This window comes from Sarcophilus harrisii, chromosome 4 (assembly GCF_902635505.1).
Source record: "Sarcophilus harrisii chromosome 4, mSarHar1.11, whole genome shotgun sequence".
NCBI lineage: Eukaryota > Metazoa > Chordata > Mammalia > Dasyuromorphia > Dasyuridae > Sarcophilus > Sarcophilus harrisii.
The window spans coordinates 291,471,711-291,495,191 of record NC_045429.1 but is presented as its reverse complement, the minus strand read 5'-3'; the positions used below and the strand labels follow the sequence as shown (position 1 = coordinate 291,495,191).

At 35.2% G+C, this 23,481-nt stretch overlaps 1 protein-coding gene across 1 annotated transcript in view; it reads left to right on the top strand.

The window, feature by feature from the left end:
* Positions 1 to 23,481, top strand: part of LOC100916730 — a 79,815-nt gene that overhangs the window by 21,074 nt on the left and 35,260 nt on the right. The window contains exons 5-8 of the mRNA XM_031965503.1: positions 4,636 to 4,666; positions 11,394 to 11,620; positions 14,623 to 14,671; positions 22,705 to 22,771. Coding sequence (XP_031821363.1) covers positions 4,636 to 4,666; positions 11,394 to 11,620; positions 14,623 to 14,671; positions 22,705 to 22,771 — 374 coding nt within the window. The remainder of the gene's footprint in view (positions 1 to 4,635; positions 4,667 to 11,393; positions 11,621 to 14,622; positions 14,672 to 22,704; positions 22,772 to 23,481) is intronic.

Genomic DNA, 23,481 nt, shown 5'->3' with positions numbered 1-23,481 from the left:
AACACTGGGCATTGAAAAGGCAAATCTTTTCATATCCTCCTTATCTAGAAGTTATAGAATAGAAACAATTCTTAATGTCTATAACCCAAAGAGGTCATTCTCTAGGCAATTGAGCAGGAGATGGAAGTTCAGGCTGAAGAGTTCCCATAGTTTCCATCTGTTCATTTACTTTTCAGTCAACATCCTCCATTTCCCATATTTCTTTCTTACAACAAATACAGGGGAATTCCAAGGGCTTAGAGAAGATTTTAAGTGTCTTTGGTCAAGTTGCTCCTGTATTATATCTAATAAGACCTGAATTTTATTGTTAGCTAAGGGTCAATGTTCTATCCATATACTGGTGTATCAATTTTCCATTGAATAGGAAGAGGTGAAAGTGATGGCAGGCCTTCAATAGCAGCCCTGCCTAAAAAACCAAAGTACTCATTTGTAATCCTAATTATTGCAAAATGCCTCTTCCTCACAGATTGATGAGGATGTTTTCAACTATAAAAGGAGTAAAAACTTTGTTTCTCCTTCAAATGTCCTTCTCAAAGAGATAGCACTAACTCCAGCTGCTATTGATCCTCCTACACCAGACATATAGGTGTCTGCCTTAATCTTTGGCCAGTGATTGGGCCAGTTGGCACCTCTAATGACTGTATGATCTGGACCTGTGTCTATCAATCCTTCCGGTAGTATGCCATTTATATAGATAGTGAGCATAGGTAGGTCAGCTGTCACAGCTGCAGTCCAAAATATTCCTGGATTTTGTTGCTTGGAGTCAGAATCTGGGCAGCTATCATAAGATTGCCTATTAGGAGTTTGTATCAGTCAACCTGATGCTACTATTTCTCCTGGTTGACAAGTCAGGCATTATCTACCTGTATGAGTGACTGGGATATTATCTACACATTCTCCAGTTTCCCACATCAGTGTTTTGTAAGTACTCTCAAGAGGTGAAATGATCAAGCCTACTGTGCCTGGAGGCAAGGGATCCATAGGCTAGAGAAAAACAAATTTCACCTCTTCAGGGGGTATCTCAGTAGTCCCATCTGCATACAACTCTATTCTCCCCGATTGTAATCCCTTTCTCCCATCAGATTGCTTCTTGGCTGATTGGTCATGTCTGAGTACTGAACTTCTAAAGACTTCTCTGGGTGTAGCATCAGCTGCCATCACGCCCCAAATATTTTTTGTTTTGGGCCCTGGGGGGCCCTGGGGGAGGCCCCTCATCCCGTTTTCCTGAATCAGTCTACATTCTGTTGGAAGCCTCTGTTGCATTTTGGACATGGGGTTTTGGGTCTTGTTCTCCCACCGTTTTCTTACTCTGTCTCTATGCCAATATTGAGCTTTCAGATGCCCTACTTTACCACACTGAAAGCATTGATGAGTCTCTCTCAAAATCCCTTGCCAAAACGACCCTGTCTTCACATGTTTGGATCTTGGGAAGTCTGTATCATAGCCTGGCTATAAAAGGTATTTGTGCCCACTGTGGCACAGCATCTTATGATCTCCTCTAAAGGAACATCCTTGTGTAGTCCTAGTATAATTCTTTTACAAACCTCTTTAGCATTTTCTTTAGCAAATTGCCTTATCATAATTTCTGTTGCTGCATTTTCACCAATAGTTTGTATGACAGCTGTCTGCATTTGTCCCACAAAATCAGCAAAGGGTTCATTTGGACCTTGTGCTGTTTTTGTGAAGGTCTCTTTTCTGTGCTGTTTACCTGGGATAAAACCCCATGCTTTGATAGCAGCAGAAGCAATTTGCTCATATGCTGCTATGGGGTAATTAATCTGTGCTGAAGTGTCTGCATAAGAACCTACACCTGTTAGTTGGTCACAGATGATTGGAGTATTAACTCCAGGTTGCCTATTTCATTGGGCTTGCATCATACAGAGTTCACTATATTCAGAAAGCAACAACAAGTTTTGTCCAGGTTCTAAGCATGTCCTTGCTATAGATTTCCAGTCACTAGGGGTTAAAATTTCATAAGCCAAATTCTGTAATAACATCTTAACATAAGATGATGCAGCCCCATAAAGAGTGCAAGCCTTTTTTAGGTCTTTGATTATTTCTAGATCTAAAGGAGTGTATCTTCTCTTTTCTTGACCTGAAGAACGCTTCAAACTGTTCAATCACAGGATGCATTTCTATTCTCAAATCAGCTGTATTCTGCCCTTCCTCTTTGGCTTTAAGTACTGCCTTTTGTAATTGAGTCATAAGAGGGGGTGATTGCTGAGGGGGAGGTGCTGGTGATATCACTGCCCTTGCCACTCCTCCTCCTTCCTCTACCTAGGAAGGTGAAGTTGATGGGGGAGGGTCAATAGCCTGCTCAGATGTAGGCAGAGTTGAAGCTGGATTGTTGAGAGTGAGAATCACTAGGCCCTTCAAGAAGTTCACTTAACTCCCCATGCCCTCTGGCAATATTTCCATTAATCTGTCCTTTCCTCTTCCTCTTTTTTCTCACAATTCCTCATCTGGCTGTTCTTAAAACTTTTCTTTTTTCTAGAACTTGCAGGATTCTTTAAATACAATTGTATTAAGTTGTACATATAGAATGTTTTCTTAGAAATTGAATCAGGACCTTTATCACTGTAGTATTCACATAGTTGATCTTCTACTAGTTTCCAATTATCTGCCTCTATTTCTTCTTCCTTGAAGAACCAAGGGGACGTGCATTCTAATGTATCCATGAGTCCATCAATCTGCTCCCAAGTTACAATCAAATCTTGCCTTTTTATCAGTCTGAGTATGCTTCCTGGAGGTCTCCCTAGAGGTGGGGCATTATCTTTTCCTAATATCTGCCCCATTTCAACTAGAAAATGAATTACTAGTTTAGCTCTTAACAAAGTAAGTTCCCTATTTGTCTATTAAAATAATCACTCTATTTCCTGGTCCCAGGGACTTGTTCAATGAAATTATTAGGGTCTTTGGTTCACATGTTGGGAACCAAAATGTAAGGTCCAGGCTAGCTCCCTGGAGGCCTCAGGGTCAGCCAGAGTCAGGATAAGCAAAAGTCCTTGGTCTTTGAGGGAAGAATTGAAGGAGACAGACAAACTGCCAGGAGGCTCTGGATTCTGGAGTCCAGAGTCATCAACCTCTCTGCTCCTAGTCCTGCCACAAAGTGACTCTGGCTTGTGTCAACCCCACCCTCTCTCTAATCCTTGCCTACGATTATCTTAACATCAAACATTGAGTAAGCACCAAACAGTGCTTATCCAAAATATATGCTAACAGAATCATTGTCTCACAGCAAATAGATAATTAGCCTTAATTTCTCAGTTGTTTGATTCAAGTATACCTTTTAGAGTTTCAGTGCTTTACAACCGTGACTAAGGCATTTTTATTTCTCTGAGGCTCTATTTTTGGTTGTAGGATTCTCTCCTTCTATGGTTACCTCTTGAGTGTTTCATAAACTAATATTCTTCATAGAATTCACTGTCTCTTCACAGAATTCAATATCTTCTATCTGCTCATATCTTCAATTTCACATCTTGATTTGGGACTCTGTACTGGACTAGTCTCCATCTTCTACGTTCTTGAATGGTGAGGCCCTGCTTTTACTACTGACCTATGTTAGCTGGGCTCCTGCCATTTGCTTTTCTACCTTCTTTGGCATATCTGTGGTGGGAGAGTTTTCATGGTTCAGGAAATCCTTGATCATCTCAGATTAGAATTTTCAAACTTCAGAGCCTTCTCAAAATTCTTAGATAAAATTGCTGGGAAGTTCCAGACTCTCTGGAGCATCTTAGTCATAATGCTACTTACTTCTAGACTTGCATCTGTGATCAAAACATTACCATTTACTGTAGAGCAATCTGAAATTGTGCCCAAAGAATTTTTGGCCCAGCAATAATCATTTTTGGCCTAATCACTATTAGATCAGTTATCCAAAGCTGATTGATTAGGGTAAAAGGAAAAGAACATATATGTTCTAAAATATTTGTAGCATCTCTCTTTATGGTGACAAAGAACTGGAAACTGAGGGAATGTCCTTCAGTTGGGGAATGGCTAATTTGTGGTATATGATTGTGATAGAATATTACTGTGATGAGCTAGTTTCTTTTAGAAAAACATGGAAAAACTTTCACAAAATCATTAAGAATGAATTGAATGAACCAAGAGAATGTTGTATACAGTAATAAAAATATTGATCTAAGAACAACTGTGGATATTGAGTAATTCTGAGTATTATATATTCTCAAATCAAGTACAAGGATCTACGAAGGAAGATGCTATTCATCTCCAGAGAAAGAATGAATAAATACAAGTATGTACAGTATGGTTACATATACACATATATATACATTATATATGTGTGTATGCATTTATAAAGGGGGTGTGTGTGTGTGTGTGTGCGTGTGAGAGAGAGAGAGAGAGAGAGAGAGAGAGAGAGAGAGATGGTAACCTTTTCTAGTACAGGTTGGGAAGGGAAGGAGACAGTTTGAAACTTAAAATATAAAAATAAATTAATACATTTTTAAAAATAACATTATAATTTTCCATCCCACTTAAGGCTTCTCCTGAGAAAATGCCTCACTATCAAGAAGAAGGATAATCCTTCTATCCAGAGAAATAGTCACTTCTTATGTAGGCAGATATTCCTGATGATCGGGACTCAAAGTGACTCTATTCTTTTCTTTTTTCCAGGGAGTGGTGATACACTTCAGATTGCCGCAAGGTAAGAAAGTCAAGAAGGTACACGTAAAAGGTAGATCTATGAATTTGAAGTGAGGCAGTCATGTAGATAGAATACTAGTCTCAAGGCTAGAAAGATCTGGATTCAAGAACTACTTCTCACATATACTGGTTGTGGGATACTGAACAAAGCACTTAATCTCTCAATATTCTGGGTAACTCTAAAAGATTATATAATCTGAAGAAAAGTTATCAATTTGCATTGGGAGAGGGGTTTCCAATTCCAGGAGTTCCCTATAACAATGAAATCCCAGAGTATGAAATTATTTCTCTGCAATATGAGATTATTCCCTTGTTAACATAAAATTACTCATTTTACTTTTCAGAGTTTCTCATAATTAGCATGACTTTAATCAAATTTTGTAATTTCATGAATTACTTTAATCATTCTATCTATATATAGAGGCAATATTGAGTAGTAGGAGCAGCAAGGTGACACAGTGAAGAGAGTGCTTGGGCTGGATTCAGGAAAACCTAAATTCAAGTCAAGCCTCATATTACCTTTGTGTCCTTGGACAAGGTAACTTCATCTATAAAATACTATAAAAGCACTTCCCTTCCAGGATGGTTATGGGGATCAAATGAAATAATATTTATAAAGTGCTTAGCAGTGTCTGACACACAGTAAGTACTACATAATGTTAGCTATTATTTACTAATAGATAGAGAACCAATTATGAAGTAATGAAGATCTTATTCAAGTGTTGCTTATTCATGTTAAGAGGTCATAAGCTAGTTGTTTAGCCTCTCAGGGCCTGGGAAAGCTTTACAGCAGTAGAATGTAAGCTCCTTCAATAAAGGGACTTTATTACTTTTGTCTTCCTATCTCTAGCACTTAATAATTACTTAATAAATGATTTTTCATTTGTTCATTCAGGAAGTTCAATTAGGTATTAGTCTTTGTGGTGGTCTATTGATCTCTAAATATCCACAACAATTAAAGATAGAAAAAAAAAGTAAGCCTCTAACACATGGGCAGGATATAGTTAGTATAGCCTTTCTCCATTCTTTTTCCCTTCTAATTCATTCTTCACACTAATGTTAGAGATTTCCCTTATGCACAGATCTGAATATATTCCTTCATTCAAAACCTTTAATGTCTCCTTATTACCTTCTACAAAAATTTCTATTAGTCTGCCATCCATCACCTACCATAGGTCCTTGTGCAGATGACTACCAGATAAATCCAAATAACCAATTCCAATTTGGCCCCTGAACTTTGGTTGTATAATTATCTATTGCACATTTCAAAGTTAGATATCCTAAAGAGATCTCAAATTCAACTTTGTCTAACATTAAATTTATTACTTTTTCCTTCAAAATCTTCCTTCTTTCAAATGTTCAAAGCACCTTAATGTCCCACTTCCATAGTTTCTGGGATCACATAGAACCCATCTGGGATGGCCAGGAAGCTGGAGGACCAGCAATCACTGGAAATTTCCTGCTCCTTCCTTTCTGTTGTTCACTCATCTTCTGTTGTTCACTTCTCACCTCCAGCCATAGTTTGCCCAGAATCCATCCAGACTGCTTATTTGCTCACAATACTTGGAGTTATCAAGTCTATTTCTTTCTCTAAAAGAGGGATCATCAGTCTTCACCAACTGTCTCCAAATGTCTCTCAGGCCTTCTAAGTCTAATAGACACTTAATAATATCATCCAACCTGCTGATAAAATGTAAGGATCATCGGGCTTGATCATTTACCATGCCATTATACACTTACACTTGTAGATTTTTCTAGTAATATGAACTCCCTCAAAGTTTCATTTTTCTTTTATTTTAAATTATATTTTATTTTCAATTAGCAAAAATCTGCCTTATCTTCCTCCCAAGGCAAATGTCCATTTTCCCCTCAAATTGAGATTAAAAGAAAAATAAAAAAAATCCCTTTTAGAAATATGTATAGTCAAGCAAAGCAAATTCCTGAATTGTATAAATTCAAAAAAAGTATGGGTCTTTCTGGCTTCTGAGTCCTTCCTCTCTCTTTCAGGAAGAGGGGAACAAATCTTATCATTGTTCTGCTGATCATTTCCCTGATCAGAGTTGCTAATTCTTTTTTTAATTTTAATCATTGCTTTATAGCTGTCACTGTATCAATTATTCTTTTAGTTCTATTCACTTCACTCTGCATCATTTCACATATTTTTTTCAGATTTCTCTAATATTATCTTATTCTTTTTTCTAGCATAATTATGTCTCAAAACATTTATAATAGGTATATTTATATATTTGTTTAACCATTTCTCAAATAATAGGTACCCACTTAGATTCTCATTCTTTGTCATCTCAAAAAACACTACATATATTTTTGTATGACATTAATAAGTTTGTTTTGCCCAGGACTAACTCCTTCCTTAATCTACTTTCCTTTTAATGGTCTCTTCACCTTTCTTTCTTGTCCCTCCTATTTCTTTGTTGAATGAAATGTATTTCTGCACCCAACTCCATGTGTAGGTACATATTCTTCTCTTCTTTAATCAGTTCATATAAGAGAATTTCATGTCAGCTGCTCTTCCTCAACCTCTTCCTTGTTTATGCAGATATATGCTTGCACATTCTAATGACATGTGAGACAGTATTCCTTAATTTTCCTTTCCCTTTTCTCCTACCCCTGTGTATTCCTCTTCTCCCTCTTTCCATTTTTCTCTTAAGATCAAGATTTATCAAATTACTACCAGACCTTGTCTAATTGGACTCTCTCTATGACCCTTGATAATAATAAGATTCAGAAAGAGGACATGTATTATTTCCCTACATTTAAATGTAAACAGTTTATCCTTGTTTAAATATCATCATTCTTTCCTGTTTTATCTTTTTATGTTTCACTTAACATTTGTATTTGAACTTCAAAGTTTCTATATAAGTTTTCTAGACTCTTTATGAGGAATATTTGGAAGTCCTTTATTCTCCTTCTTCCACCCCCCTATAGTTTTATACTTAGTGTTTCTGGTAAATCTTAGCTCTATATCTTAGCCTATATCTTTTCCTTTCTGTAACATTGTATTCCAAGAGTTTTGTTTCTTTCTAGTGGTGGGTGCTAAATCATGTATGATTCTGATCACGGCTCATTGGTACTTTAATTCTTTCTTTCTCATTGCTTTTAGTCTTTTTTTCCCTTTGACTTAGGAAGTATTTTGGCTAAGATATTAATGGGAATTTTTGAGTTTGTTTTAGAGGATCACTAGCTGATCCCTTCTGTTTTTACTTTGCCCTCTGGTTCTGAAGGCAGATTTCTTTCTTTCTTTTATTTTATTTTTTATTTAAGTTTTTTATTTGCAGAGCCATATGCATGGGTAATTTTTCCAACATTGACTCTTGCAAAACCTTTTATTCCAAATTTTCCCCTTCTTCCCCCCATCCCCTCCCCGAGTTGGCAGGTAGTCCAATATATGTTAAATATGTTGAAACATATGTTAAATCCATTATATGTATACATATTATCTTGCTGCACAAGAAAGATCAGATCAAGAAGGAAGAAAAAGAAAAACTGAGAAAGAAAATAAAATGCAAGCAAATAAAAACAGAAAGAGTGAGAATGTGATGTTGTGTTCCACACTCTGTTCCCATGGTTCTCTCTCTGGGTGTATATGGCTCTCCTCATCACTGAACAAGTGGAACTTGTTTGAATCATCTCAGTGTTGAAGAGAGCCATGTCCATCAGAATTGATCATCATATAGTCTTGTTATCACTGTCTGTAACGATCTCCTGGTTCTGCTCATTTCACTTAAGCATCAGTTTATGTTGAGTGTCTCCAAGACTCTCTGAAATCATCCTGCTGGTCCTTTCTTACAAAACAATAGTATTCATATACCATAATTTATTCAGTCATTCTCCAATTGATGGGCATTCACTCAGTTTCCAGTTTCTTGGCACTACAAAGAGGGCTGCCACAAACATTTTTGCACATGTGGGCCCCTTTTCGTTCTTTAAGATCTCTTTGGGATAAAAACCTAGTAATAACACTGCTGGATCAAAAGGTATGCACAATTTGATAACTTTTTGAGCATAGTTCCAAACTGCTCTCCAGAATGATTAGATCTGTTCACAGTTCCACCAACGATGTATCAGTGTACCAGTTTTCCCACATTCCCTCCAACATTCGTCATTTTCTTTTCCTGTCATTTTAGTCAATCTGAGAGGTGTGTAGTGGTATCTCAGAGTTGTCTTAATTTGCATTTCTCTAATCAATAATGGTTTGAAGCTTCTTTTCATATGACTAGAAATAGTTTCAGTTTCTTCATATCCTTTGACCACTTATCAATTGGAAAATGGCTTGATTTCTTATAAATTTGAGTCAATTCTTTATATATTTTGGAAATGAAGACTTTATTATAACTTTAGAATGTAAAAATGTTTTCCCAGTTTATTGCTTCCCTTCTAATTTTGGCTGCATTGATTTTGTTTGTACAAAACCTTTTTAACTTAATATAATCAATTTTTTTTTATTTTGTGATCAATAATTATCTCTAGTTCTTCTTTGGGCACAAATTCCTTCTTCCTCCACAAATCTGAGAGGTAAACTCTCCTATGTTCTTCTAATTTATTTGTAATCTCATTCTTTATGTCTAGATCATGAACCCTTTTTGACCTTATCTTGATATGCAGTGTTAACTATAGGTCAATGCCTAATTGCTGCCATTCTAATTTCCAGTTTTCCCAGCAGTTTTTGTCAAATAGTGAATTCTTATTCTAAAAGCTAGGATCTTTGGGTTTGTCAAATACTAGATTGCTATAGTTATTGACTATTTTGTCCTGTGAATCTAACCTATTCCACTGATCAACTAGACTATTTCTTAGCCAATACCAAACGGTTTGGTGACCACTGCTTTATAATATAGTTTTAGATCAGGAACAGGTAGGACATCTTCATTTGATTTTTTTTTCCATTAATTCCCTTGAAATTCTTGATCTTTTTGTTCTTCCAGATGAATTTTGTGGTTATTTTTTCTAGGTCATTAATTTCTTGGGGGTTTGATTGGGTATAGCATTAAATAAATTAGTTTAGGGAGTATTGTCACCTTTATTATATTCACTTGACCTATCCAAGAGCACATGATATTTTTCTAATTGTTTAGATCTGACTTTGTTTGTGTGGAAAGTGTAATTTTGCTCATAAAGTTCCTGACTTTCCCTTGGCAGATAGATTCCCAAATATTTTATACTATCAAAAGTTATTTTAAGTGGAATTTCTCTTTGTATCTCTTGCTGTTGGATTTTGTTAGTGATGTATAAAAATGCTGAGGATTTATGTGGATTTATTTTGAATACCGCAACTTTGCTAAAGTTGTAGATTATTTCTAATAGCTTTTTAGTAAATTCTCTGGGGTTCTCTAAATATACCATCATATCATCTGCAAAGAGTGATAATTTGGTTTCCTCAATACTTACTTAGATTTCTTGAAATAGTATGTCTAGACTTTTTTTTTCTTGGTTTGAGAAAATACTGAAGGGTGGAGAAATTGGAGGTCATCATGAAGGCTTAGAATAGGTTTAGAAGAAGTGAAGTATAGGGAGAAATGGTATGATGGAGGTATAGTAATATAGAGAAATGTCAGTTTCTCATTAAGGAAATGGAATCCATCTGAGTAACGATGAACTATTATCCAGATAGCCCATTCCTATGTGTAACTGACATACAGTGAAAGAATGGGTGATATACCTTAAAGAAATTGAAAGATTAAGGAGTTTGAAAGAGCATCAGTATAAATGTTGAAGTCCCTTAATATAACAGCAGGAATTGAGAAGAAGAGAAAGATGATAAGCTATTGGGGGTGGGGAGGGAACAGGTACCATGTTAGGTACCATGACTTAAAAAGGATGGAAAAAAATTTTAATCAAGTAAACTTCAAAGGACAAGAAGTTTTTGAGAATATTTGGAAGTGGAATTGGGAATATAGGAACATTCTAACTACCTCTCCAGGGCCAATGTGATGGGGGTGAGAAGAAGGTACAAGATAAGATATGGCCATTGATGAAGAAAATGATTGGCTGGGGATGCACTGTTGTCAAAGAGCATATAGATTTCAGTGGGTGTTGGCAGATCAAAGGAATTTGAGGAGAAAAGATACAGGAAGATGGGGAATTTGTTCACTATGGAACAGGCATTCCAGAATGCATAGAGAAAGAGGTAGGATAGGTTGGTGTGATACAAGATAGGACTGAGAAGAGTAATGATAAGAGAACAGGAAGTGGAGGTCAGGGATAATCTAAATTTGTGACTGGTGATTAATGTAGAAATAAGCAGAAAAATGAGAAATAGAAACTTGTGAATCACAGGACTAGTATAGCAAATAGGACAGATAAATAATGTTTAAGTTCATGATCCCTATGACATGTTTCAGAGAATATTGATTTCAGAGAGGCCTGGATTTCAGTTGCTCTAAGCCTGCAGTTGTAGCTTCTCCTCTCTAAGACAGCTGGGAGTGGGCAGAAGTACCCCGGCTGGGAAAGTGCATTGATTGGCTAGGTCTAAATTTTGATTCAATCAAATTGAATCAAAATTCAGCCCTTGTTCTTTGCTACAACTTCTTTTTCAAGGTGGCTAGATAAGAGGCAGGGTGGTAAGCAGGGGTCTACCTCTTCTCCCCCTGCAAAAGCACCACTCAGGTGCTTTCCTTTATAATAGACATCTCTCTCAGATCCTTTCTATCTACAATACACACACACATACATAAATATGCACACACACGTATCTATTTATTACTCAACAGCTCTCTTGACAATACAATAAAAAGCAAAGAAAATGATAACATCGAAGAGGGGAAAAAAACCCTCTGTGAAGAATCAGTGATACTGACTTTTGACCCAGTGACTGAAATAGAACCTAAGAAGGAAATCGAGACTTGTGCTACTCAAACAGAGGAAGTATCTACTCCACTAGTTTCTCATAAAGCAGTACAGATCCCTGAAGAGGCCACTCTGAAATCCCAAGACCCAAGTAAGTGATTTTTAAAAAATATACTTAAATTCAAATTGAATTCTTCATTGAATTTTAACCTTTTTATCTCTTCCTTTCTATCACTTCTTTCTACTTCATCTAAAAAAAAAAATCTATGTATATCTCCTGAATCTTCAATCTTCTCTTTTCTAATGGCTCTTTCCCCTCTACTGACAAACATGCTCAGATTTTCCCATCCTGAAAAAAATATCCCCTTTGTGCCTCATCTAGAAGACATTTATTCATTCTAATTCAGTTAATTCAATTCACATTTGCCAAGTAGCTTCTTTGTGCCTAAGTTTGATAATGAAGGATATATGAAGTTTACACAAGAAATTTACACGGTACTTGCTTTTGTGTAGATTAAAATCTACTAAGGGGATTAGAATACAAACATAGCTAACTTTATATGAATATTTCAAAGAATCCATGATATCATTGTTTTAGTACTTCCTCCAATTGTGCAAATAGAAACATGTCCAATGCTGACCAATTAATTATTATATTTGTTCTCTCTTCAATAGGGGTTCTACCCCATCTACTTAAAGTTCTTTCTCTAAGTATTGGGTGGTTTTTGTTTGTTTGTTTGTTTGTTTGTTTTTGCTCACAGAACACAGATAGACCATTCACTTCTCATTTCTTTTTTTTTTTTTTTTTTTTTTTTTACCTGTGAGCAAAAACCATCATTGGTAATATGCTGAAGACTATTTGGACCCACTACGTGTCTTTCTATTATTTTGCATTGTGAAACAAAATACTGCAAAGAGAACAAATTCCTACCATTTTGCCTGCTATTGTAGTTATGGAGGTATTTAGGTGGTACAGGGAATAGAGTACCAGGCCTAGGTCAAGAAAACTCATCTTTCAGAGTTCAAATTTGGCTTCAGACACTTACTATGAGTGTAAACCTGGGCATGTTACTTAACCAGTTTGCCTCAGTTTCTTCATCTGTAAAATGATCTGTAAAAGGCAAAGACAAACCATTCCAGGATCTTTCTCAAGAAAATGTCACAAAATAACTGAACAACAAAATTTTTAGTTATTTTGTCCCTTTTCTTTTCCCAGTCATAATTTACAGATTTAAAGGAAAGCATGTAAACAGCTCAGGGAATTTATCTAACTATTATCTGGATGAAGAAAGGAGGGCTTATAAGGAAAGACAATGAGTTCATTTTTTGATATATTGATCTGTCCACTGGACATCCAATCTTAGATTCTGAAAAGCAGTTGGATATGTGAGGTTGGAGAGTAGCAAAAAGATTGGGGAGGGGAAATAGATTTGAAAATCAGCAGAAAAAAGATTAATTAAATCCATGGGAATTGATGAGATTAACAAGTGAAGTAGTATAGAAAGAGAAAATAAGAGAACTCCAGACAAAGCCCTGTGGGATACCTATATAGTAGACCTGACCTGGACTAGAATCCAGTAGAGGAGACAGAAAATGTAGGAGGAGAACCAGGAGAGAGTGCTGTCCCAAAAACCTAGAGAGAAAGAATATTGAGGATTAGAGAGTGATCTTCAGTGTCAGAGGCCAAGAAGAATGAAGACTGGGGATTTGGCAAAATAGGGATCATTGGTAACTTTGGAAATGACAGATTCATTGGAATGGTGAAACTGAAAGATTGTAGGAATTAGAGAAGAGAGGGATTAGTTACCTATTGTTAATGGCCTTCTCAAGGAGTTTAACCACAAAGGGCACAAGTGATAACAAGATATGAAGATAAAAGGATCAAGTGAGGATTTTTGAAGATGAAGGAGATATGACCATATTTACAGTAAGCTGGGAAGGAGGCCATAGAGAGGGAGAGATTTAAGATAAGTGAAAGAGTAGAGATAAAATATATGTAGAGAATTTGACAAATTTTGAAGTGCTCTGTAAATGCCAGGTTTTTTGTTTTTTGTTTTTTGTTTTTTTATTCTAGGGACATTTTCTACATAACAGAATTATGTCCTTGGCGTTTGGATTTTCATTAGCTTTGATCCTCTTCTTCATTCTTATAGACTCAGAGAATCAGAGTTGAAAGAAAACTTCCAGGGTAGTCAATAAGACTGGTGTAGCATTCAGAGTGGTGGATTTGAACTCAGGACCAATTTAAGTTCAGATCCAATATCAAGATAATTACTGTGTGACTTATGGCAAATCATTTAACCTCTCTATATCTCAGTTTTCTAATCCATTAAAATGAGGATAATAAGCATTTACCTCCTAGAGTATTTGTGAAGCTCAAAGGAGTTTAATATATGTCAAGTGCTTTGAAAGTTAAAGTATTATGTAAATGTCAATTTAATCAAATATTATTATTATTCATTAATATTTTTCACAGCCAAAATACCCCCTACTCAACATTCCTGACAAAGTGTCATTGCTAATATTGCTCCTACCTAGATTTTGAGTTCCCCTTTACTTTTGGAACTGCACCACTTTGTCTCCAGAAGACATATCTCAAACTTCAAAAGAAGTTATCCATTACCTTTCAGATGACAGTATTTTCAAGATAAAGAGGCATGATAATATAGTGAGAAAAGTACTGTATTGTTAAATGACCTAGGTTTAAATATTTTTTCTGCTACTAATTGTAATCTTAGGCAGCCTCATCTTTCTGGTCCTCACTTTTCTCCTCTATAAAATTTGAGTATGTTGAACTAGATGAACAATAAAATCCCTTCAAGCTCTAGCTCTATGGCTCTGTGATCCACTTGGCCCACTGCTAAAATAACTGAAGCTTTAATGATTATGCACTTTGCCCAAAGGAGTCTTCACTTATTTATACTTTCTCCCCATAATAGAGACAATAAGGTCTTTGCATATAGGAACTGTGCCTTCTACATATTTTGTTATCTCTTCCCCAATTAATTTCTTCATTTGTAAACTGAGAAGGTTAGACTGGATGGCCTTTTCCCCACACTAAGCTTGATTAGGATTTCTAATTTTCCACCTTAGCACAAATCTTTTTCTCATGAAATTTTTCATAATGTTTCATTTGTTTCTTGTACTTTTCAGGAAATGAATTACAAAGCCTAGATCCCTTTTGGTCTATTCCAAACTTGAGGTAAGTGTGTTTTTGGTTTATTTGACTCAAATCTTGGTAAATTATAGCAGTGCAGATGGGTGAAAAGGCTTCTCTGAGGACAATCCAGAATTTTTCATCTTGGAGTTATTAGACTGATGCTTCTCCAGTGAAACTTTATTTGCTTATTTATCTTTTTTTTTAAACTTAATACATCTTATTTTTTCGAATTACATGGATAGTATTTAAGATTCACTTTTGTAAGATTTTGAGTTCTAATTTTTTTCTCCCTTCCTTCTTCAGCTCTTTTCTTCCCAAGACAGCAAGCAATCTGATATTGGTGGACAATCATTTTAAACACATTTCCATATTAGTCATGTGAAAGAAAGAGCCAAATAAAAGGGAAAAAACCAATAAAAAAGTGAAAATAGAATGCTTTGATCTACATTTAGTCTTCATAGTTTTCTCTGGATGCAGATGGAATTTTTCACTTCAAGTCTATTGGAACAGTCTTGGATAATTGTATTGCCACCCTTTATTGCTAGCTGAGCATCACATAATCTTGCTGTAACTATGTTCAATATTCTTCTAGTTCAGCTCATTTCATTCAACATCAGTTCATATAAGCTTTTTCAGGCTTTTCTGAAATTAGTCTGCCCATCATTTCTTATAGAACAATAGTATCCCATTACATTTAGATACCACAACTTATTCAGCCATTCCCCGATTGATGGCCATACACTCAATTTCCAATTCCTTGTCACTATAAACAGAGCTTACGACATTTTTGCACATGTGGGTCCTTTAACCTTTTTATGATCTCTTTGGGATACAGTCCTAGTAGAAACACTGCTAGATCAAAGGGTATGCACAGTTTTACACTCCTTTGAGCAGTTTCAAATTGCTATCTAGAATGACTGAATCACTTCACAACTTTGCCAACAATGCATTGGTGTCCTAGTTTTCTCACATTCTCTTTAACATACATCATTATCTTTTCCCGTCATCTTTGCCAATCTGATAGGTATGAGGTGGTACTTCAGAGTTGCTTTAATTTGCATTTCTCTAATCAATAGTGATTTAGAACAATTTTCATATAAGTATAGATAACTTTGATTTCTTCATCTGAAAATTGTCTGTTCATATCCTTTGATCATTTATCAATTGGGATAATGCCAAGTATTCTTATAAATTTGACTCACTTCTTTATACATTTTAGAAATGAGACCTTTATCAGAAACACTGGCTATAAAGATTGTTTCCCAAGTTTCTGCTTCCCTTCTAATTTTAGTTGCATTGGTTTGATTTAGTGTGTGCAAAATTTTTTTGATTTATTGTATCCATTGTGCATTTCATAATGTTCTCTATTTCTTGTTTGGTTACAGATTTCTCCTTTCTCCAAAGATCTGACAGATAAACTATTCCTTGCTCTCTTAATTTGCTTATAGAATTATTTTTTATGTCAAAATCAAGAACCCTTTCTCACCTTATCTTGGTATAAGGTGAGAGATGTTGGTCTATGCCTAGTTTCTGTCATACTATTTTCCAGTTTTTCCCAGCAATATTTTGTAAGTTCATATCCCAGAAGCTGAAGTGACTTATCAGTGTTTATCAAACAGTATGGGTTTATCAAACAGTAGAATGCTATGATCAATTGATTATTGTATCTTCTGTACCTAACCTATTCCTCTTACCTACCACTCTTATTTCTCAACCAGTACCAAATGGCTTTGATGACTGCCAGTTTATAATTAGTTTTAGGTCTAGTATGGCTATGCCAGATGGCTGCCATTTTATAACACAGTTTTAGATCTCAAATGGTTAGGCCACCTTCCTTTGCATTTTTCCCCCCAACAATTCTTTTGCTATTCTGGGCCTTTTATTTTTCCAGAGTCCCAGATTTTTTTCTTCCTCCTTTTCTTACCTCACCCCTCCCTAAGATAGCAAGCAATTTGATATAGGTTATACATGTACAATAAGTTTAAACATATTTCCATATTAATCATGTTGTGAAAGAAAGATATCAAACAAAAGGGAAAAACCACAAGGAAAACAACAACAAAAAGTGAAAACAGTATGCTTCAATTTACATTCAGTCTCCATACCTCTTTTCCTGGAGGCAGATGAAATTTTCCATCCCAGGTCTATTGGAATTATCTTGAATCACTATATTGCTAATAAGTTTGTTATAGGTGAGTGTCACATAATCTTGCTGTTACTATGTGCTGTGTTCTGGTTCTGCTCACTTCATTCAGCATCAGTTCACGTAAGTTATTATTTTTTCTGGTTTGATAAAATAAATTTTGGCAGTTTGAATGGTATGGCACTAAATAAGAAAATTTAAGTAGAATTGTCATTTTTTTATATTAGCTTGGCCTATACATGAGCAATTGAGATTTTTCCAATTGTTTAGATCTGACTTCACTTGTATGAAAAGTGTTTTGTAATTGTGTTCATTGTTCTTCTTGGGTTTGTCTTGGCAGGCAGAATCCTAAATATTTTATATTGTTTATAGTTGTTTTAAATGGGGCTTTTCTTTTTATCTTTTGCTGCTGGGCTTTGTTGACAATATATAGAAATGTTAATGATTTATGGAGTTTTCTTTTATATCCTATAATTATACTAAAGTTGTTAGTCATTTCAAGTAGTTTTTTAAGTTAATTTTCTAAGATTCTCTAAATATACCATTATATCATCTGCAAAGAGGGATAGTTTTATTTCCTTGTTGCCTACTCTAATTCTTTCCGTTTCTTTTTCTTCTCTTATTGCTGAAGATAACATTTCTAGTACAATATTTAATAATAGTGATGATAATGGACATACTTGTTTCACCCCTGATTTTATTGGGTATGTTGTTAGCTTCTTCCCATTATGTATAATACTTGTTGGTGGTTTTTAGATACATGCTTCTTATCATTTTAAGGAAAGCTCCATTTATTCCTATACTTTCTAGTATGTTTTTATAGAAATGGGTGTTATATTTTGTCAAATATTTTTTTTGTACCTACTGATATAATCATATAATTTCTGTTAGTTTTGTTATTGATATAATCAATCATACTGATAGTTTTCCTGATATTGAAGCAGCTCTACTTTCCTGGTATAAATTCTTTGTGGGATTTATCTTGGTGATAAATTGCTATAATGCCTTGCTAATATTTTATTTAAAGATTTTGCCTCAATATTCATTAGGGAAACTGTTCTATAATTTTCTTTCTCTGTTTTGGCTCTTCTTGGTTTAAATATCAACAAAATATTTGTGTTATAAAAGGAATTATATAGTTTTAGAATTAATTGTTCTTTAAATGTTTGACAGAATTCACTTGTAAATCCATCTGGCCTTACAGAATTTTTTCTTAGGGAGTTGATTTATTTGATTTCTTTTCTAAAATGGGATTATTTAAATATTTTATTTACTCTTCTGTTAGTCTGGGCAAATTTATATTTTTGTAAATATTAATCTATTTCATTTAGATTGTCAGATTTATTGGCATACAGTTGAGCAATAGCCTCTAATTATTGCTTTAATTTTCTCTTCATTAGTAGTGAGTTCACACTTTTCATTTTTGATACTGGTAGATCTCATTTTTCAAGTCACATGAAACTCTTCCTATTTAGCAATTCAATTTATTGAGTTAAATTGAATTTATTGAAATGTTACTATTTTCTGTAGAGGGAAACAGCATAGAAAGCTCACTTGACACTGGGAATTATAGTTCCTGGGTTCTAGTCTGGCCTCTACCTCCAGCTATATGATCCCAGACTCTTACCCTGTCTAAATGTCAGCTTTCTTACCTGTACAGTGAGGGAAAGAGAGAAGAAAAGGGATTAGCTTATTTTCTTAGATCTCTTCCAGTAGGGGCCATATTCAGGAATTATGTTCTTATGAAGTAATAGCTATGGAGTATATAAATATAGAAGTGAAGTGAGGGGACTAAAAAAAAAGGATTTGCACCTTTGATCTGGAAATGACCAAATGAGACTGTGCCCACAAGTACCCTGTATAATTACAAACCAGCTTCCAATTCAAACAAGGCACAATTACATGCTAATATGTCCCATTTCAACTAGATTTCTAGATACACCCCCATAATTTTTTATTCAAGTATTTATATCCATTTCCTCTGAGCTTTGCCATTATTTAATCTTATTCAATAGAAGCAGGCATGCCCTTTGTGTTTTTGTTAGCAATTTTGGGATTTGAGAGTTGGAAAGGATTTTAAACATAAACCTAAGCTGTCTTGAAAAGATAATACACTATAGATGGGAAAAACAATATAGGTAAAATCAGACTTGGCTTTGAATTTTAGATCCAATATTTAATAGCTGTGTGATCTTGGGCAAATTACTTTTCTTTTAGCCTCAGTATCCTCATCTGCAAAAGTATTACCTATGTCATGAGGTGGTAAGAAAAGACTTTGCAAACCACAAGCATTATATAAATATGAATTGTTAATAATAAATACTAATTCTATTTTTCATCAATATTGTTTACTCCAAAGACATTTGGAGTTCAGGTTCTTTGTTTCTGAAATTAATTCTTTTTTTTTTTTTTTTTTTTGCTTTCCAAATCATCAACAGGATAATTCATCAGTTGCCATTCAGATGTTTAATTATTATTATCAATTTCTTTACCAGTGGTCTGATAGAGAAGAAAGAAAAATGTAAGCAAAGGCAGGAAGAGAAAAAACAAATCAAACTGGAAAAAAAGGAAAAGAAGAAATTGGAGAAGATGGAAAAAATCAAGGAAAAGGAAAATGAAAAGAAACAGAATGAAGGACAAGTGAAAAAAGAAAGAGAGAAGGAAGAGAGAGCAAAGAATGGGAGAGTAATGGGAGAGAAAAATACAAGAAAGGATGGAAAGTCAAATGAAAAAGAAGAGAAAGCAAGGAAAGAAAGAGTGCAGGAGTGCAGGAGTTTAAAGAAAGAAAAACACAAAGAAGAGAAAGAAAAGATAAAAGAAAAAAGCAAAGATGAAAAAGAAGAGAAAAAGAAAAATATAGAAAACTCAGAAGAGGAAAGAGAAGACAAGAGGAAGATGATTGAAGCAGAGAGACTGACTTTGCAAAAGCGACTCCAGCTGAAGGGAAGAATGAAAGGGATGAAGGATAGTGAGTTGTGGTGGCCCAAGGAGAAAAAGCTGATTGGAAAGATAGCTATTCAGAATTTTATACAACTCTTGCCAAGTTCCTCTACCACACTCAAGAGCCCAGGTGCTATTTTTTCCCTTACCTTCTTTATTTCACCCAACTGAATTAATACACAGGGAGAGAGGAAAGGAGGACAGATGGTGAAGTGTGGAGGGCACTAGACTGGAAAACAGGAGAACTGGGTTCAGGCCCCAACTCTGAAAATGACTAGCTGTTTCAATTTGGATAAGTCATTAATCCTTTTTAAACTTCAGTTTCCTCCCTCTGTCAAATGAGAAATGTGGGCTGGGTCTCTAAGTTCCCTTCTGCCCCTAATGTTCTATGAGTTTTCCTTACCCTTGGGGGTTGCCAAGAGATGGAATAACAACTAATTTGTTGGGGATATATTGTATAGGAAAATTTGCCTTTAAGTTCGATGAGCTTTTATGTCCCTCTTAATTCTGAGATTTTGTGATTCTACCTAAAATCCCATGAATTAAATTGGAACTACAAGGTTTCAATTTGGAATAATGATCCAACCTGGTCTATTTAGGTCTTAGAAAGAAAACATATCTATATTTCTGTTGTCTAGGAAAGAACCATGCACGTTACTTCCAGATCACTATCGGTTTTCAAATAAAGCACAAAAAAGGAAAATTTTGTCTTTATGCTTCTATTTCAAGGTGATGGATAGATATGTATTTCCTCTTTTGAAACCATCCATTCATAGTCAGTTTACCTCTCTGTGAGTCCAGCTTTTGAGTTCTATGATAGTTAGACTTTTGTTAGACTTCTGAAGGTTTATGAGACCACACTTTCTGGGTTTCTGCAATCATGTGTCTAGTGTCATATCACCTCCACACTAGACTATTTTCTTGTCCTGTTATCCAATACTGGACATCCATTTTCTCTGCAGTGTGGTTTTTAGGGAAGTGGTGGTACCTCTGCCTCAGGATGTATTAGACTCTATGCTCTCATTCCATTTCCTGTCTCTCCTTCTCCCACAATCCTTTCTATGCTAATAAAATTGTCTCAAGGACAACATTAAAGGGGGAAAAGTCATAAAGGGGAGGATGTAATATAAAGACTGAGGGAAGTTTGTGGGATAGAAGCAGAAAGGTCAGTTTAACTTCTTTACTAGAAAGATGGCAGGTGGAACTAAACAAGTTAAATGTATACATATGAACTGAAAGTCGTTTCTAATACCATCTATCTGTATCATCAGACAGAATTGCAAAATTTGAAAGTTGGAAGAAAAATCAGTGGACATTTAATCCAACCCATACCCCAAAAAGATTCCTTACTATAACATACTCCCAAAGAGGTCAGCCAGCCTCTGGATGAAGGCTATCAAATAATCCACCACCTCCTGAAGCAAACCCATTCTATTTTTATATTGCTCTAATCATTAAGGAGTTTTTATTGACATCAAGCTTCAGTTTGCCTCTCCATAATTGCCACCTTGCCAACTTTGCTTTTGATTGTGCCTTCTAGGACCAAACTGAAAAAAATCTAGTCCCTCCCCACTTGTAACTCCTCAAATAATTAATTCACCTAAGTCTTTTTTTTTAGGCTAAATATGCCTACTCCTTACTAAAAGCCTTCAAAGGCTTTCCTCAAGACATTTTTTGGCCTATCAATGTCCTTCTGAAACTGGTGTTTAGAGCTGAACTTCAGATGAGGTCTGATGGGGTAGGGTACTTCCCTATTTCTGGAAGTTCTGTTCCTTGAGGGCAGCCCAAAATTAAATTAGCTTTTTGATTGCCACATCACATTGCTGACTCATATTTAGCTTTCAATCTATTAAAATCCCCAGATCTTTTTTAAACAACCACATATTCATATCTCTCCCATTTCATATTTGTGAAATTTATTTTTTTATCCTAAGTGTAACACTTTACATTTATCCATACTGAATTTCACTTTATTAAATTTAGTCCAATGATATAGCCTCTAAAGAGCCTTTTTGTTTGCTCTCATTCATTCTGTTTGCTGCCCTTCCAATCCACAAATTGGATGAGTTTATCTGTGCTTTTAAAGCTCAGCAGTAGTGCCATGTTTACATTCAACCATCAACCAACCACTCACCTACTCCTTGATCTGGTTATTTGATCAGTTCTGAATTCATCTAATTGTATTCTTGCCTAATCTGGATTGCTCTCCATCTTCTCCCCCCCCCCCCCAAAAAAAAAAAAACCAAAAAAACTATGAGATATTTTTTCCAAAAGCTTTGCCAAAAGCTAGTTAAATTACATCTACAGTTACTATTAATCCTCTCCAGCTACTGGTTTAGTAATCCTGTCAAAAAATGAAAATGCTCTGTTTTGGATGAAGCCATGCTGATACTTAGTAATCACTACTTCTCTTTATGTGGCCACCTTCATGTTTTTGGCCAATTTTCAATTTTTCAATGGAGTTTTAAGTCAATCTCATAGGCCTACAATTGATATCTTCACTTCTAAAAATAAGTTTACCTTCCTCTGTTCTTGTTTTCCATGATTTTTCAGATATAATGGACAGTGGCTCAACAGTCATCTGTACCAGTTATCTTAAAACTTGAGAATTTGTTTCTTCTGGGCCAGATAACTTGAAATCATTAAGGGCAATCTTTTCAGTTATCTTAAGAATCAACTTCTTGTTAGCCATTCTTATCCCTTTAATTTCCACTCGATTTAGAGATGGAAGAAATCTTAGAGATTATCGAAGCCAAACCTCTCATTTTGTAAATGAGGAAATTGAAACCCACTTCAAATCTTCCTGACTTCAAGTATAATACTACTCCTGCCCCATCCCTTTAAATAGAAGGCAAGAGAAATTAAATGACTTGCTAAAAGTCAGATGAGATATTTGAGAGATTTCTCTCCTCCAAATTTCCAGTCTTCTTATCAATGTTTCTGTTACAGTAAAACAAAAATACAGTACTTACTTCTTATTTTTACTTTTTAGACATAGAGGACCATGTCAACAGGCCAAAGAAGAGACATATGGACCTTCAGGAACATCTGGATCAGAAGTAAGATTTTTTTTTTCTCTGTTACCTACACTATTGTGCATTTGACTTAAGGTCATATATATATTTTGTATGTACATACCAAATATATGTGGAAAGTCATCTGGAGTGTGAGTCAGAAGACCTAGTAGTTCCTATGTGATCTTGTCAAAGAAATTCAATTAGGGTCTCAGTTTCCCATTTGTAAAACAAAAAACAATGTCTCCCCCCCCAAAAAAAATGCAAACTATAGACTTAGACTAGATGTGTTTGACTCTCTATTCTAGTTCACATTAACATCTGTCTTGCCACTGTACTCCAAGGATCATGGACTTTTTTATATCTGATCTGCAGCTGAAACCTGTGTATGTGTGTATGTGTGTGTGTGTGTGTGTGTGTGTGTGTGTGTGTTTTTGTATGATGGTCTTCCCTCATGAGAATATGAGCTCCCTGAGATTAGAGGCTGTCTTACATTTCTATTTATATCCCCAAAGCTTGCCACTTAGGAAGTGTGCTAGGAAATCCTCCATGATACTATGATATCTAGCCAGCAATTAAATCAAATATGTTGTTTGTTGCCATGTTATCTAGATAACTGTTAACATTGTTTATTGAGCTGACTGAAGTGATCAGCAGAATGAACAACTCTACAAAATTCATGGGCAATTTCTTCCTTTCCAAGATAAGAATTCATGATTATTGTCTACCAAAATTATTCATTTAACAAATACTTA